This window comes from Microtus pennsylvanicus, chromosome 2, assembly GCF_037038515.1.
Source record: "Microtus pennsylvanicus isolate mMicPen1 chromosome 2, mMicPen1.hap1, whole genome shotgun sequence".
NCBI classification, from domain to species: Eukaryota; Metazoa; Chordata; class Mammalia; order Rodentia; family Cricetidae; genus Microtus; species Microtus pennsylvanicus.
The window spans coordinates 97,963,470-97,978,700 of record NC_134580.1 but is presented as its reverse complement, the minus strand read 5'-3'; the positions used below and the strand labels follow the sequence as shown (position 1 = coordinate 97,978,700).

The 15,231-nt window shown below is 40.6% G+C and overlaps 1 protein-coding gene across 1 annotated transcript in view; it reads right to left on the bottom strand.

The window, feature by feature from the left end:
• The window catches only part of Rtf1 (RTF1 homolog, Paf1/RNA polymerase II complex component), a 62,996-nt gene that overhangs the window by 25,530 nt on the left and 22,235 nt on the right, over positions 1-15,231 (bottom strand). Inside the window, exons 3-6 of the mRNA XM_075961836.1 lie at positions 8,735-8,882; positions 4,948-5,152; positions 1,944-2,058; positions 946-1,057 (exon numbers count right to left, since the gene is read on the bottom strand). Of these exons, the coding sequence (XP_075817951.1) occupies positions 946-1,057; positions 1,944-2,058; positions 4,948-5,152; positions 8,735-8,882 (580 nt within the window). The remainder of the gene's footprint in view (positions 1-945; positions 1,058-1,943; positions 2,059-4,947; positions 5,153-8,734; positions 8,883-15,231) is intronic.

Here is a 15,231-nt window from a genome sequence, read left to right as displayed (position 1 = left end):
GATTTCTCTCTCCCTGGCATTTAGCTGGCTTTTGGGAACCTTCTCCCCATGCTAGATTACTTGGCCCTACCTTGACATAAAGGGAGGAGCTATGGTCTGCCTCAACTTGCTGTGCCATGCTTTGTGCAAGCCCATAGGAGGCCTGTCCCTTTCTGAGTGGAGATGGAGGAGGATAGATGGGAAAGGGGAGAAGATGGGATGAGAGAAGGGAGGGGAAACTGGTTGGTATGTAAAATAAATGAAAAAAAATTATTTAAATTAAAAAAAAAAAGAGTACTAGCTGTTCTTCCAGAGGTCCTAAGTTCAATTCCCAGCAACCACATGGTGGTTCACAACCATCTGTAACGGTATGCATGAAGACAGAACATCCATGTACATAAAATACATAAATAAATCTTTTAAACAAACAAACAAACAAGCAGAAGTTAAAAATGAGATTTATGAGACCAAGTCTAATGGCACAAGCCTGTAATCCTAGCACTCAGAAGTTAGAGGTAGGAGGATCAAGAGTTCAAAGTTATCCTTAGCTATGAGGCAAGTTCAAGGCCAGCATGGGCTGTGAGACACTGTTTTCAGATAAATGAAACAAAACAATCCCCCATGAGTCCTGGAGCTGAGAATATAGCTTAGTGGAGAGGGCCTGACACACATGCATAAAGCCCTAGCCTCCAGCACCCACAAAAAGAAGTTAACACTCGGGCTCTTGTCTATAAGAGATGCTGAACTATTATAGTTAGAACACGGGGATGCTGGGATTCATTTCAAGATAACTGGATGAAAAAAAGGAATAGAGAATAATAAGAAAGACTATGAAATAAGTAGAGACTAGATAATGGAATCAAAGATGATCATTTTACTACCACTACAGTGCCTGGAAGCTTCCATAAAATATAAAGCTTAAAAAAAAAAGAAAGAAAACAAATCAATATTCATTTCCCCACTTACCTGTTCTGTTCTTCCGTTTTTCCCTCTCTGCTTTTAGCTCCTCCATGGCTTGAGATTTCTTATCTAATTTCTCATCCCGCTTGGAGCGCCGCTCTTTATTGTGGGAAGTTACCTGTGGAGGTATGTAAGGGTGGCCTTTTTAGTCAATGTTGATACGATTCTCTATGCCAACAAGCAACAACTTTCAGCCCAGTACAAAATTAAAAACCTATCTGAGCAAAGTAGCCCGTGACTTTAGTCCCAGCACTCAGGAAGCAGAGGCAGGTGGGTCTCTGAGTTCAAGACCAGTCTGGTCTAAGAGTGAGTGTCAGATTAGCCAGGGCTGTATAGTAAGACCTTGCTTGAAAACAAGACACAAGAAAAAAACTGTCCAAGAGAGGGGATCCTTTGGACAAAAAAGATGTAAAAATAAAACTAGCCCCCTTTTTACCTGCCTAATTAAAGAGTAAATTTAAGAATTATCAGGCTGGGTGTGGTGGTACACCCCTGTAAACCCCAGCACTTAGGAGTTCAGCCTGGTCTACGTATCAAGTACCATGACAGCCAAGACTATACAGTGAGACCCTGTCTCAAACAAACAAAAGGAAAAAAGAAAGAAAGGAGGAAAGAAGGAAGGAAGGAAGGAGAAAAAGAAAGAGAAGAGAAAGAAAAGAATTATCAGAGTGAACTCTTTCTGGAAGACACTCTATATTATGATCTAATATCTCTTGATATGTTACTTCAAATGCAGAGGTGACATATTTAAACATAATCAAGTTGGTTATCTGGGAAAGGGAGTTCATCAACTTACCCTTCAGGGATGCTTACATTCGAGTGGGCTTCTATTTAGGCAGACTTGAGTGAACAAGTCCTAAGCAGTTCATCAGTGTAGCCACTGGAGAGATGGTGTTCAGACTAATGAGACCCAGGGGAGGGTGCATGAAATAATCCGTGGGAAGTACCCAAGGCTAACATAAGGGTCAGCACAGCCTCAAGTGCACTTGAGGATGGCCTCTTACCTGAGATTCCTGAATCTGAGTCAGCTTTTTCTTTTCTTGTTCTTCTTCTTGCTTTTTCTTTTTTTCTTTCTTTTCTTTCTTTTTGGCTGTTTTTAGTTTTTTCTTAATTTCAAACCTGGTTAAAAGATATTTAATTTTTAAAAAGCAATAAAACATATGTAAAGGCTGGTTTCTATCTTGCTAGGAGACAGGAATAAGGAAAGGAGTAAAACATTTTGGAACATGAGAGTATCAGACACTCACACAAAAATAATCTCTTGGCTTCCTGAAAGAAACTCCAATGCACCGTAAGTACATTAAAATTGTTGACTGTGCGGCTAGAGAGATGGCTCAGTGATTTAGAGCACTGTCTGCTCGTCCAGTGGACCCAGGCTCGATTACCAGCACCCACATGGCAGCTCACAATTGTCTGTAGCTCCAGGGAGTCTGATGCCCTCTTCTGGCTTCTGTGGGCACCAAGTATGCCTGTGGTACACAGACAGACAGGCAAAACACCCATACATATAAGCTAAACTTAAAACAAACAAACAAACAAACTATTCAAAAGCATAAAGGTGGAAGGGATTTGAAAGAAAATATTCAGGTCAGAGATCAGTCATTCACAGCTATATAGTGAGTTTGAGGCCAGCTTCAGATACAGGAGACTTTGTCTAAATAAAGAAAATAATTGTGTATCAAACAAAAATACAGCAGAATACACCCAAATTAACTAAAAATAGACACCAAATATTTGAATATCAACTTTTGTAATAGCATTATTCATAGTGGAAAAAGGGCAAGAACAACTTTAATGGTAACTGAATAAATTCACAAACTGTAGTATACACTTATAATGGAATGCTAGTCAGCTCTAAATAAAAATGAAGTGCCAATATACACTACATGGATTGATAATCACATATCAAGTTTGTGAAAATTACTCTCTAAATTTATGATATTGGATTTTTGGTCTAACTCTTATGCTCTCCACAGTTCAGAAATCCAAACTTTAGAAGTCACGCTTCCTCACCCATAACTCCAGTGCAGTATTCCAAATCCTGTTTTTTTGTAATACAGGTTACCTTGGAGGCATTCACACTTAAAATGAATGCCTACCACTTTCTGCCGACTGAAAGTTGAACATTCTTGTCTAGCATAACTCACCATACTTAATATGGAATCCAGAAGGGACAAACAGGATCCCTGAGACATTGGAACTAATTGCCAAGGTGTTTCAATTTTCTTCTCAAGATACTAGGTAGACAGGAAAGGAAGCAAGTTCTGGGCACTCCATCACTCAAGACAAAAGCCAAGTTTACTTTCACCTTTTTGGGAGATGAGATAGAACCCTGAAGCAGCTTCCAACTAAGCTCCTCAGCTTGCACAGCAGCACTGGTGACTGAGCTTGTGTCTTGGGGAAACCATAAAAGCAATTTACACCGAGCCAATCACCAGCCCAACATTTCAGCCTTCTGTTTTATTTAGGACAGTTCACTCTGGAGACCCATGCTGGCCTTAAGCTACAGCTCTCTAGGTGCTGGAATTACAGGTATGTGCTACCAGAGCTGGCCAGTATTGTTTTTGCTAATTAATAAATTGACATCTGAATTCAACAGCTGGAGAGATGGTTCAGTGATTAAAAGAGCTACTGCACAACCATGCGGTACAGAGAGAGTTCTGATCCCAGCATCCACATAACCGGCCTGTAATTCCAACTCTAAGGGGCACAGAGACAGGACGATTACTGGAGCTTGCTGGCTTCCAGCTAAGCCAATAAAACCAGAATCCCAGGGTCAGGGATAAATCCTGACTTAAATGAGAAGGCTCAATACAAGAAGACACCTGACACTCTCCTCTGACTTTAATGTGCACACAGACTTTGAGTACCTACATCCGTGCTGTACATACAACATTAAAATCAAGACAAGATTATCATTTTCTTGACAGTTTTTGTCTGGTAGAAATTAAATGATATACTTACTTTATTTTTTACTTAAAAAAATTAATTACATTGGGTGGTGGTGGTGCATGCTTTTAATCCCAGCACTTGGTAGGCAGAGGCCAGCCTGGTTTATAAAGTGAGTTCCAGGGTAGCTAAGGCCACAAAGAGAAACCCTGTCTCAAGAAACCATAAATAAATAAGTTAAAAATTAATTACATTTTATTTTCTTTGTGTGTTTTGTTTTTTTGAGACGTGGTCTCACTATGTAGCTCTGGCTGTTCTGGAATTCACTATGTAGACCAGGCTGGCCTAGAACTCAGAGATCTGCCTGCCTCTACCTCCTAAGTGCTGGGATTAATGGCATGTGCCATTACGCCCTGCAAAAAGTTGTTTAAAATAAAAATCAAAAATGGACAGCTCAATAGAAGAAATCTTGTTTAGCATTCCCTAGGCCCTGGGTTCCACCATCAGAACCACAAACTAGTGAAAAACCTACTGAATAACACACTAGTAAAGCTGACAGCACTGAGGGGCAATAAATGCGACCCTAAGTGCATTACTGGGTTTCCAGTATATTAACAATCATACTTCAGCTGTCCGTTCCTATGACCAGATTCCCTTCAGGTTAGTAAGAGACTGCACCTCAACCCATTGAGAGCTGAAACACTGAAAACTGAAAATGCATTTACTACATCTAACCTACCAAACATCACAATCTAGACTGACTCAAGCATGCTCAAAATCTTCCAAATTTTTAATTTATATTTATTTATTTATCTTGTGGTGGGGAGAATGTACACATGTCTCAACAAACTGTGGAGGTCAGAGGACCACTTTCAGGAATCAGTTCTCTCCTTCCATCACATGGCATCTGGGGATCAAACTCAGGCCATCAGGCTCGGCAGCAACTCCTTTTACCCACTGAACCATCTTGCCAGTTCTCAAAATCTTAACTATTATCACTTGAAAACTAACTTTCACAAAGTCTCCTGGTATTGAAAATTGTAACGAATGAGAAAAACAGAATAATTACATATTTACAGCCTCACACCACCATGAAGCACAGGGTGGAGAGAGTCTTACCTTCTTTTCAACACCTCCCTCTTCTCTATGCGGTTGAAGAGCTCCTGCTCCCTCTCCTTCTCCGTCATCTGCTCCAGTCGGGCCCTGTCTTCCTCATCTCCCATAAGATCCTCTCCATAGCCATCATGGAACTCTTCATCTTCGGACGAGGAGTCTGAGTCTGAGCTGGAAGAGGAGCTGTTGCTGTCAGAATCTGACACTTCACCTGCAAAGGGCCAACATAAGATCACACGATATTATGGTGACCCCAGTGTGACACTTGCCACCCTTTTGCTCTCCCAGATGACACGTCACACAGCCATTCCACGCACCTGGTGTCTCCTTGGTCTATCTTTGGTAAATGCAAAGGATTAGGGAAATTTAGGCTGGGAAAATAAACCACCGCATTCTGCTTTTTGTCTTACTATGTGGCACAAGACGTCTTCACTCTTCCTGCTTCTGCCTCCTGAGTTTAGGGTTTACAGGCCTGTGCCACACACCATATTCATCTTTCAACTCAACTTTGTTACTTTAAAAAAAACAACAAACCTGTAAAAACCACCTGTAATCTAGCTCTACCTAGTGATGCACAACTTTAATCCCAGCACTTGGGTGGCAGAGGCCAGCCTGGTCTACAGACATAGCTCCAGGGCTACACAGGGAAAACCTGTCTTGAAAACTAAAACAAATAAACGAAAAAACTAGTTTGACTTTTATACTCTCTTTACTTAAGATTCATTTGTTAATACTGCCTACAAAACTTTACATATTTCTCCAGTATCCTTTAATGAGGATTAGCGCCTTTAAATTTCTTAATTTTTAAAAATTTTATTTTACTTTATATGCATTGGTGGTTTTGCCATGGGTGTTGGGTTCCCCAGAACTGGAGTTACAGACAGTTGTGAGCTGCCATGTAGGTGCTGGGAATTGAACCCGGGTCCTCTGGAAGAACAACCAGTGCTCTTAACCACTGAGCCATCTCTCCAGCCCAATTTCTTAATTTTTAATTAACTATTTTTTTCTTACATTTACTTATTTAGTGTGTGTGTGTGTTATGTGTGAGCACCCGTGCACGTGCATGTGTCAGAACACATGAGGATAACCTTCAGAGTCAATAATCTCCTACCATCTGGGGTCCAAGGGATCAAACTCAGTTCTCAGGTTTGGTGGCAAGCTTGCCTATTTGATTAGATCTGGAATCACATAGAAACTGAGCTCAGGCACACCTGAGGATATCTTGACTAGGTTAACGGAGGTAGGAAAACCAACTCTAAAAGTGAATGGCACCATTCATTCCATGGATGTTAAGTCCTGGATGCACAAAACAAAGAAAGGGAGTTATGCGCCAGCATTAATCTCTCTCTGCTTCCTGACGGCAGATGTAGCAAGTCTCAGCCTCCTGCCACCATGCCTTTCCTGCCACGATGGGCTATTTCCCAAACTTTTCTCCCTTATTTTACAGCAACAAGAAAAGTTAGCCCCCATCTCACTGTGCAGCCCTGGCTGGCTCAAAACTCTCTACGGAGATCAGGCTGTCCCACCTCTGCCTCACAAGTGTTAGGACCGAGAGTGTTCACTACCATACCTTGCCTACCTCTGGATTCTGTAGTCTGCACCAGCAAAAAGCTGTACCAAAGAGGGAATGCCCTGCCTTGAACATCTCAGTCTTTATAGCCATGAGTGAATATGTCTGCTTTTTATTTTTTATTTGCTATTATTATTTTTTAATAATTTATCTTGGGGCTGGAGAGATGGCTCAGAGGTTAAGAGCACTGGCTGCTCTTCCAGAGGTCCTGAGTTCAATTCCCAGCAACCACATGGTGGCTCACAACCATCTGTAATGAGATCTAGTGCCCTCTTCTGGACTGCAGACATACATGCAGACAGAACAGAACACTGTATACATAATAAATAAATAAATCTTTAAAAAAAAATATCCTTATTTTTACTTTATGTGCACTGGGGTTTTGCCTGCACGCATGTCTGCGTAAGGATGTCAGATCTTGGAGTTACAGACAGTTGTCAGTCGCCATGTAGATGCTGGGAACTGAACTCAGGGCCTCTGGAAGAGCAGACAGTGCTTCCAACTGCTGAACCATTTCTCCAGTTCTATTTTTACTATTTTTAATTACATGTAAATATATGTGTGCATAAGTGCAGTACCTTCAAAGGCCAGAGGATCAAATCCTCTTGCAGCTGGAGTCATAGGTGCTCGTGATTACCTGTGAACCTAACTCAGGTCTTCTGTAAAAGTGTACATGCTCTTAACCACTGAGCGATCTTTCCATCTCAGCCTGCATTGCTTATAAATTGACAATTCTTCATTTGAATGACAGCTGCCACAGGTAACTGACAAACAACTGAAATGTGAGTAGTGCAACTGAGAAACTAAATTTATTATTTTTTTAATATTTATTTATTTACTTAATATGTATACAATATTCTGTTTGTGTGTATGCCTGCAGGCCAGAAGAGGGCACCAGACCCCATTACAGATGGTCATGAGCCACCATGTGGTTGCTGGGAATGGAACTCAGGACCTTTGGAAGAGCAGGCAATGCTCTTAACCACTGAGCCATCTCTCCAGCCCGAGAAACTAAATTTAAATATGAGTTTTATTTCATTTACGTTTACATAGCAACAGTTATCCCCCAACTTGGTTTAGTTGGTTTGTTCTATCAAGAAAGAATTTAGGCTATGAATTTGGCAAGAATATTCCAAAAGTGATTTATGACCTTTGCTATCTCCACCTCTATGGTGCTGGGAATCAAACTCAGGACTTTGAGCATGATAGACAAGTGGCTGCTACCATGCTACAGTTCAACCCCTTTAAAAAAGTGTCACCTTCCCCTCTCCTCACTATGTTAGTCCTGGCCGGGGACCTATGCTGGGTGCTGCTGTAGTTTTTTTTTCCTCCCCTGCATTCCCATTTACCTAATGTTTGTCTATGGCTACTGGCACTGATCATTTAGATTCTTGGTTGGTTAGATATTCCCAGATTTCCCTACTTAAAGGCCAGTATATACGAAGCAATGTTTTTAGACCGCATAAACATCTTGTTCCTCACAAACTCAAACCACCCAGGGGATTTTGATAATTATGCATTCTTTTTTACTTTTCTTAGACTCAGAAGTTTGAGACTGGAGGATCACCAGTTCGAAGTTAACCTGAACTAGAGAGAATACAGGCCAGTCTGATACAAATAAAAAAAAAATACAAAACAACAAAACAAAAAAGACAGCCTATATTACTAATGGATATTAAATTATCAGTTATACCAGAATTTGCTTGATTCAATTTGCATAGACATGGGCTTAAAACCAGGTTAGGCCCACTCTCTTTCTCCTTCCCTTTCTCTCTCTCTCTCTCTCTCCTTCCCTTTCTCTCTCTCACTCTCTCTCTCTCTCTCTGTTTCCTTCTTTCCTTTTTTGGCCAAGAAAACACAAAGTTTACCATTCTAGTCCTGGACCAAGTTCAGCTGTCAAACTAGAATTAACAAAAACTGCAAAATTTCTGAACTGTTTTCATGGAAGAATATTTTCCATGGGATTTGGTATGTTTCAAGAATGTCTCTTCTCAGTCAGACCATGAATTATACAGAAAAAAAAGAAGTTCCCTAAGGTTGAGAGGAGACTAATGCAGGGGACACGTGGTCAAACTACAGCAGCCTCACCAACCCTTCAGTATTACAGACCCAAGGTCACTGAAAGCAACTAAAGTCCCCAGCTCTAAGAGCAGAGGCCCAGTTGACACCCAGGCAGGTCCTCCCGTCCTCACAGCCTCCTCCTGGGCTGGGTGCTGAGCTCACCTTCCTCAGGAGCTGAGCTCTCAGCTGAACTGTCTTTGTCTGAACTGCCTGAGGAGGCAGTTTTGTTGGCTTGTTTCTTCATGGTTCCTTTCTTCTCTATTTTTCTGGCTTTTCCTTTCTTCTTATTTTTATTGCTCCCAAATGTCCACTATAAGGGGGGGAAAAAAGGAAAATTGAAATAGGACTAGGCACTTTTAATGAGGTGATACATGCTTATAATATCAGTAATCTTGAAGGGAAGGCAGGAGGATTCTGAGCCTGAAGCTCGCCTGGGGCTGCATAGTGAGACTATGTTTTTAAAAACAAACACAAAAGTGAGAAAAAAACAACTTTTCCTATTTTCTATGATATAGATGGCAGTAATTTCTGAGGGCCGGAATGCTGGGTTAGAGTACACAGGACGGCTGAGCACTCAGGTGGGTCTCAGGAAGATTGAGAACTTTCTACAGAAAAAAAGACAAAAAGCAAAGGGAGAAATGACACTTTTTGGCAACATCAAGGAAGTTGTTAAGTTAGATTGTTAAGTCTGAGTAGGAATCTTGTTACAAATCTGGACTGTGAGGCTCCAGAGACAGCTCAATGGTTAAGAGCCCTACTGTCCTTGCAGAGAACCCGATTCAGTCACAGACAGGCACTGTATCGCTTTGCTAGCAAGTACAGAGCTAGATTTGGAAAGGAGAACTTAAATACACTGTGGCAATAATGTCCCCTGCTTCCTGTGATTTTATTTATTTTTTCCCTGGGTGATGTACATGTACGTGGACATGAATACACATGACGGTTGTACATGTACAAGCTAGAGTCCAATGTCAAGTGTCTTCCCCTACTGCTCTCCATGTTAGTGTTTAAGACAGGGTCTCTTACTGAGGCTGGAGCTCCAAGGGTCCACCTGTGCTCACTGCCCCCAGCAGTAGGGTCATGCACCACTATGACACCTGGCTTCTGTGCGGTGCTGGGCATCTGAACTCCAATCTTCATGCCTACATGGCAGACACCTTATTGACTGCAGTGTTATAAAGATTGGGGCTGGAGAGATTACTCAGAAGTCAAGAGCAGTGGCTGATCTTTCAGGGGAACCAGGTTCAGTTCCCAGCATACACACAGTAGTTTACAACCATCTGTTAACTCCAATTCCAGGGAATCCAATGCCCTTTTCTGGCCTCCATGGCACCAGGCACTCAAGTGTTGCACAGACATATATGCAAGCAAAACACCTATATACATTAAAGAAAGGAAGAAGTAGCAATCTGGATTATACTGTAACAATGCTTCATTAGTTCATAAACATGAGATCCTGGACTTCTAAACTTAAGGAAGCTGCATGGGTCATGAAAATAGCAGGCAGCACGTGTTCATGCTTGCGGTGAAAATGTCTTTTGATATTTTAACCTGGCATTCTAGAATGACTTTAGGTGAAAAGGACATGAGTTTTAGTCTACTTCGTAATTTTCATTCTATAAGGAATACGTACTAAATTATGATGATCCTTTCATCACCAGATTATTCAATTTTGCAAACTAAATTTTCTATATCTACTATTTAATAAAAACACAGCATCTCTGCTCTTACTCTATGAGGATGAAAAATATGGCTCAGTACATTCATGCTGGGCAATGTTTGTTTTTGTTTTGATAATTCTGGTGAGGTAGCCCACAAAAGCTATATACCCTTATAAGAACCTTGCTCTTACTTCTCCCTGATAAAATATTGAAAAAGCTTTGTTTTGTTTTTGGAGACTACATAGCCCAGCTGAACTCAAATGGGCAATCCTCCTGAGTGTTGGGATTACAGGTGTGATATAATTGCCATTTATTTTTCATTTAAAGGGGAATGAAAACAAAATAACTGTACATTCTGAAATAAAATATTATGTGAGTGAATACAGTGACTTGTGTAGGTGAATTTACTTTCTAAACTGTTAGAATTCAAAACACTCTACAATGTTCATTTTCTTTTTCAGTTAACTGAGCTAAAAATTCAACAATTTTCTATGCAGAAAGTTTTAGAGTCAATAATATATATTGTTCCAATGATTCTTGCTACAAGAAATAGTACAAACATGCACACAGTACTTGTTATTTATGTCTCAGTTAGGAACAGTGGACTCCATCCACCTCTTCCAAACTGTCTGGCATGCTGAACTTCTCAACGGAAATAGGAGGCAGTTCAGAGGGTCACGTGAGTCAGAGTAGCTAGGTCTATTTTTGCCTACAGATGTGGGTTTCTAATGTGCAACAGAGCCAAACTCTGGACTCCCAGGGGAGGTGGGCGTTGACCGGAGCAAAAATTACCTAACTGTGAAGTCACACAGTTACCCAGCTGGGAAAGAACTATGAAGTCACCTGGCTTCCTCATCCTTTGCTCTCTCTCTCTCAGCCTGAGCCTAAGCCCAGCAGCTGCCTCTCATCTTGTTGCATATGACACTCCCTGCTTTATGTGGAGGACAAAAACAAGGGTAAAAACAGAAGACATTTATTTAAACGTTGATTTTACAAGAGGCTTTTTGCTAAGTCTGAATGTGAAGGAACATTGGCTGTTTTGCTTCCAACAATTTTCAAAAGATGACAAAGCTGCCCCTTATGAGGTTGACTCAGCGAGCTCTATGACACCAAAGGAAAATAATCAATAACTCAGTATGTGACCCTTTAGGGGAATTAAGAGTATTAAATCTAAAAATAAATTTCTGGGGCCAGTGAAATGGTTCAGTAAGGGCACTTGCTTCCAAGCTTGACAACCTGAACTCAAGCTCAAGAACCCACACAGTGAGAGGAGAACCAGCTCCTGAAAGTTGTCCTTTGACCTCTACACGTGCTATGATTCATACATGCCCACATGAATGTACACACAAAATTCATAAAAAATTCTTTTTAAAAGCAAAATTTTGGAGGGCTGGAGAGATGACTCAGTGGTTAAGAGCACTAGCTGCTCTTCCAGAGAACTCGGGTTCAATTTCCAGCACCGCCATGGCAGCTCACAACTGTAACTCCAGTTTGGGGATCTGACACCTTCACACAGATAGACATATAGGCAGGTGAAATACCAATGTATATGAAATAAAAATAATTTTTTTTTTATAAAAAGCAAATTTTTGGCTAAAGGTGTACTCAGCAGTAGAACATTGACTGTCACATGCAATACCCTTTGTTCATGGTGTTCCCAGCACCAGAGTGAGGAGAATCACCTGTATTTTCTCACTACTCAAAAATAAACACTTAAAATTTGAGAATTTTTGGGAAGACTCAAAGGAGTCCAATAATCAAAGATCTTTTGCCCATGGAGAATATATCCCATTTGCATTACATATACGTTAAAATATATAAATAAGATATTCCTAAATGTTTTTTGGTCTAAGCACATATAGTTAAGTATTGTGCAATACTCATTCTCCTAAAACACAGACCTAATAAAGTATAAATGAAGACAGTCAAGACTTTGTGGCACAGATGGTAAAAGGGCTGAGGAAGAAATCAGAGAATCAACACCCTTCACAATAGCCACAAATATCTCGGAGTAACTCTAACCAAACAAGTGGAAGAATGGATAAGGAAAATGTGGTACATTTACACAATGAAGTACTACACAGCAGAAAAAAATAACAACAGCTTGAATTATGCAGGAAAATGGATGGAGCTAGAAAACATTATTTTGAGTAAGGTAACCCAGACACAGAAAGACAATTATCACATGTACTCACTCATAGGTGGTTTTTAAACATAAAGCAAAGAAAGCCAGCCTACAAACCACAATCCCCGAGAACTTAGACAACAATGAGGACACTAAGAGAGACATACATGGATCTAATCTACATAGAAAGTAGAAAAAGACAAGATCTCCTGAGTAAATTGGGAGCATGGGGACCTTGGAGAAGGGTTGAAGAGGGGATGGGAGAGGCAAGGAGGGGAGCAGAGAAAAACGTAGAGCTCAATTACTATCAATAAAAAAATAAAAAAAGGCTTTGTGGCAAGAAGAAATGATACAGAACTAACTTCCTCTGGCCATTAAGCTAGAAACTGCTCACCTACCCCTTCAAAGCCCCTATTCTCCTGACTAAGGAGGAGGAAAATGAAGTTGTTCATTGCCACTGTATGATAGTAAATGCAGTGAGGGAAAACAGGACAGACTTGATGTTCTGACATTTTCTTCATTAAGGATGAAGGAAAGAAATGAGATGACATTTTATGATTTGTTTTGGGGATTGAAGGAGAAACTTGATACCTTTCAAGAATGATCTCTAGACCCTCAGCATTATGAGATTTTATATAAACTGGGTGTTTGTCAGGTAGGCTCTCTGTATTTGTTATACTGTTAACACTAACAGTCACAAAAAAAGATGTATGAGAAGCCACAATTTCTGAACTTCGGTGTTTTGTTCACTTTTTTCCTGAAGATTAAAAGAGTCAGAGGAATTGAAGAAGAGTAAATGCAACTTTATGATAATGTAAAGCCCCTGGTCTGCACTGAACTCTGAGTACAGAGGCCAGAACATCCCCCAGTGAGAGCTACCCAAAAATTACCAAGGAAAGGAGGATCGGGTTGTCAGTCATCTTGCCGCTCTCCTAAGCCTCACATAATACAAGGCAAGCAACTACATAAATATACAACAAAGAAAGCCCAAAGGAAAGACTAGAGGGAAGACATTTCTTACTTAATAACACAGACTACAGCCTGACTCTCACTGAGGTAATGACTTAATGGCAACAGTTAAATAACAAATCAGAAGGTGTGTACTGAGGGTGTGTGGATGTTACAAGCAGCCTGTGACCAGTTTCTGTCCAAACAGTGGAAAGATGGAATTGAACACATGATCAAAGTGGTTGCTTCAGACTTGGGTAACCTCGAGATACTGAGTATTGTGAATATTTGGGAGGCAGGGGAACAAAGACACTTCAAGAGTTCAGACAACATCTCTAAGAGGCAAAAATACTTATATGTACAGGTCTTGGGACCCAGAGGAGAAACCATTCTGGCTCTTTGAGCTATTTTTCTCCCTTGAGTCACAATCTCATGTAGCCCAGCCTGGTCTCAAATTCATTACATAGCCGAGAATGAGCTTGAACTTCTGATTCTCCTGCCTCATATCCCACAAAGGGATTATAGGCATGGGTCTCCATGCTGGTTTTAAATTGAATTTTTATGTAAAATAAAAATATTTCAAGTAAATAGTGTCCAAGAATAATAGCTAGGCTGGTAACAAACAGTGCTGGAATTGAGTCAAAAGAACTGGTAAAGAGCTAAGTCTTTAACCTGAGACTGTTTTCTTATCTGTAAAATACAAATAACACATTGAGTTGACTGCTTACTATGGGTAACACGAGACTTAAAGGAGACAGAGTAAAAAGGTGATTTCAATCTCATCATAAACCATGCTCTGGCTGTGTGTAGAGTTCAGTGGGTAGAGTGCTAACTTAGTACACAGGAAGCCCTCTGGTTTTCATCTCCAGCAGATCATAACTGTAGACATGAAGATCAGAGGTTCAACTCAGACTGGAGAAATGGGTAGTGAGTTAAGAGTATACACTGCTCTTGCAGAGGACTTGATTCCAGCACCGACATCAGGTGGTCCACTGTTCTCTGTTGAGTACAGTTCCAATGTCTCTAGACTCTACCAGAACTGCACTCACATGTATATAACACAGACACACACACACATAACACACACACACATCATTTTCAAAACAATGTTCAAGTTCATTTTTGGCTACAGAATGAGTTTGAAGTCAGCTTCAGACATATTAGAACCTGTCTCAAAAAAACGAAACAAACAGCAGGGAGTGGTAGTGCCCAAATTTAATCCCACCATTCAGGAGGCAGAAGCAGAGGCAGAGGAAGGCAGCTCGGTGAATTTGAGGGCATACTGGACTACACAGCAAGTTCAAGGACAGTCAGGGAAACCCTGTCTCCAAAACAAAACAAAACAAAACTCCTGTTCTACATAAATGTAATACACTACTCTATGTTGGAAAAGAAAATCAAAACTTCCATTGAGGCTGTTTTTCTCCCTCCTTCTCTTCTTTCTTGGGCTGAAGTCAAAGCAACTGTCAGAGGGCTTCTGTATTTGCTGTTACAAATCCTGACAGTGGGGGCTGGAGAGATGGCTCAGCGGTTAAGAGCATTGCCTGCTCTTCCAAAGGTCCTGAGTTCAATTCCCAGCAACCACAACCATCTGTAATAAGGTCTGGTGCCCTCTTCTGACCTGCAGGCATACACACAGATAGAATATTGTATACATAACAAATAAATAAATATTAAAAAAAAAACCAAATCCTGACAGTGACCAAAACAACAAAGGTATTTGAAAGAGCATGACTTCTGAAGTTGTTTTTTATCCCCCCCATCCTGAATACAGAAAATGAGTTGAACAATAAATGCAACAATATCAGTACCAAACACAAAAAGAAGGCTGGTGGAATAGCTCAGTGGTTAAAGGCGTTCATTGCCTAATTTGACTTTGATCCCTAGTGTCCACATGGTGAATGGAAATTGTCCTATGATTCCAT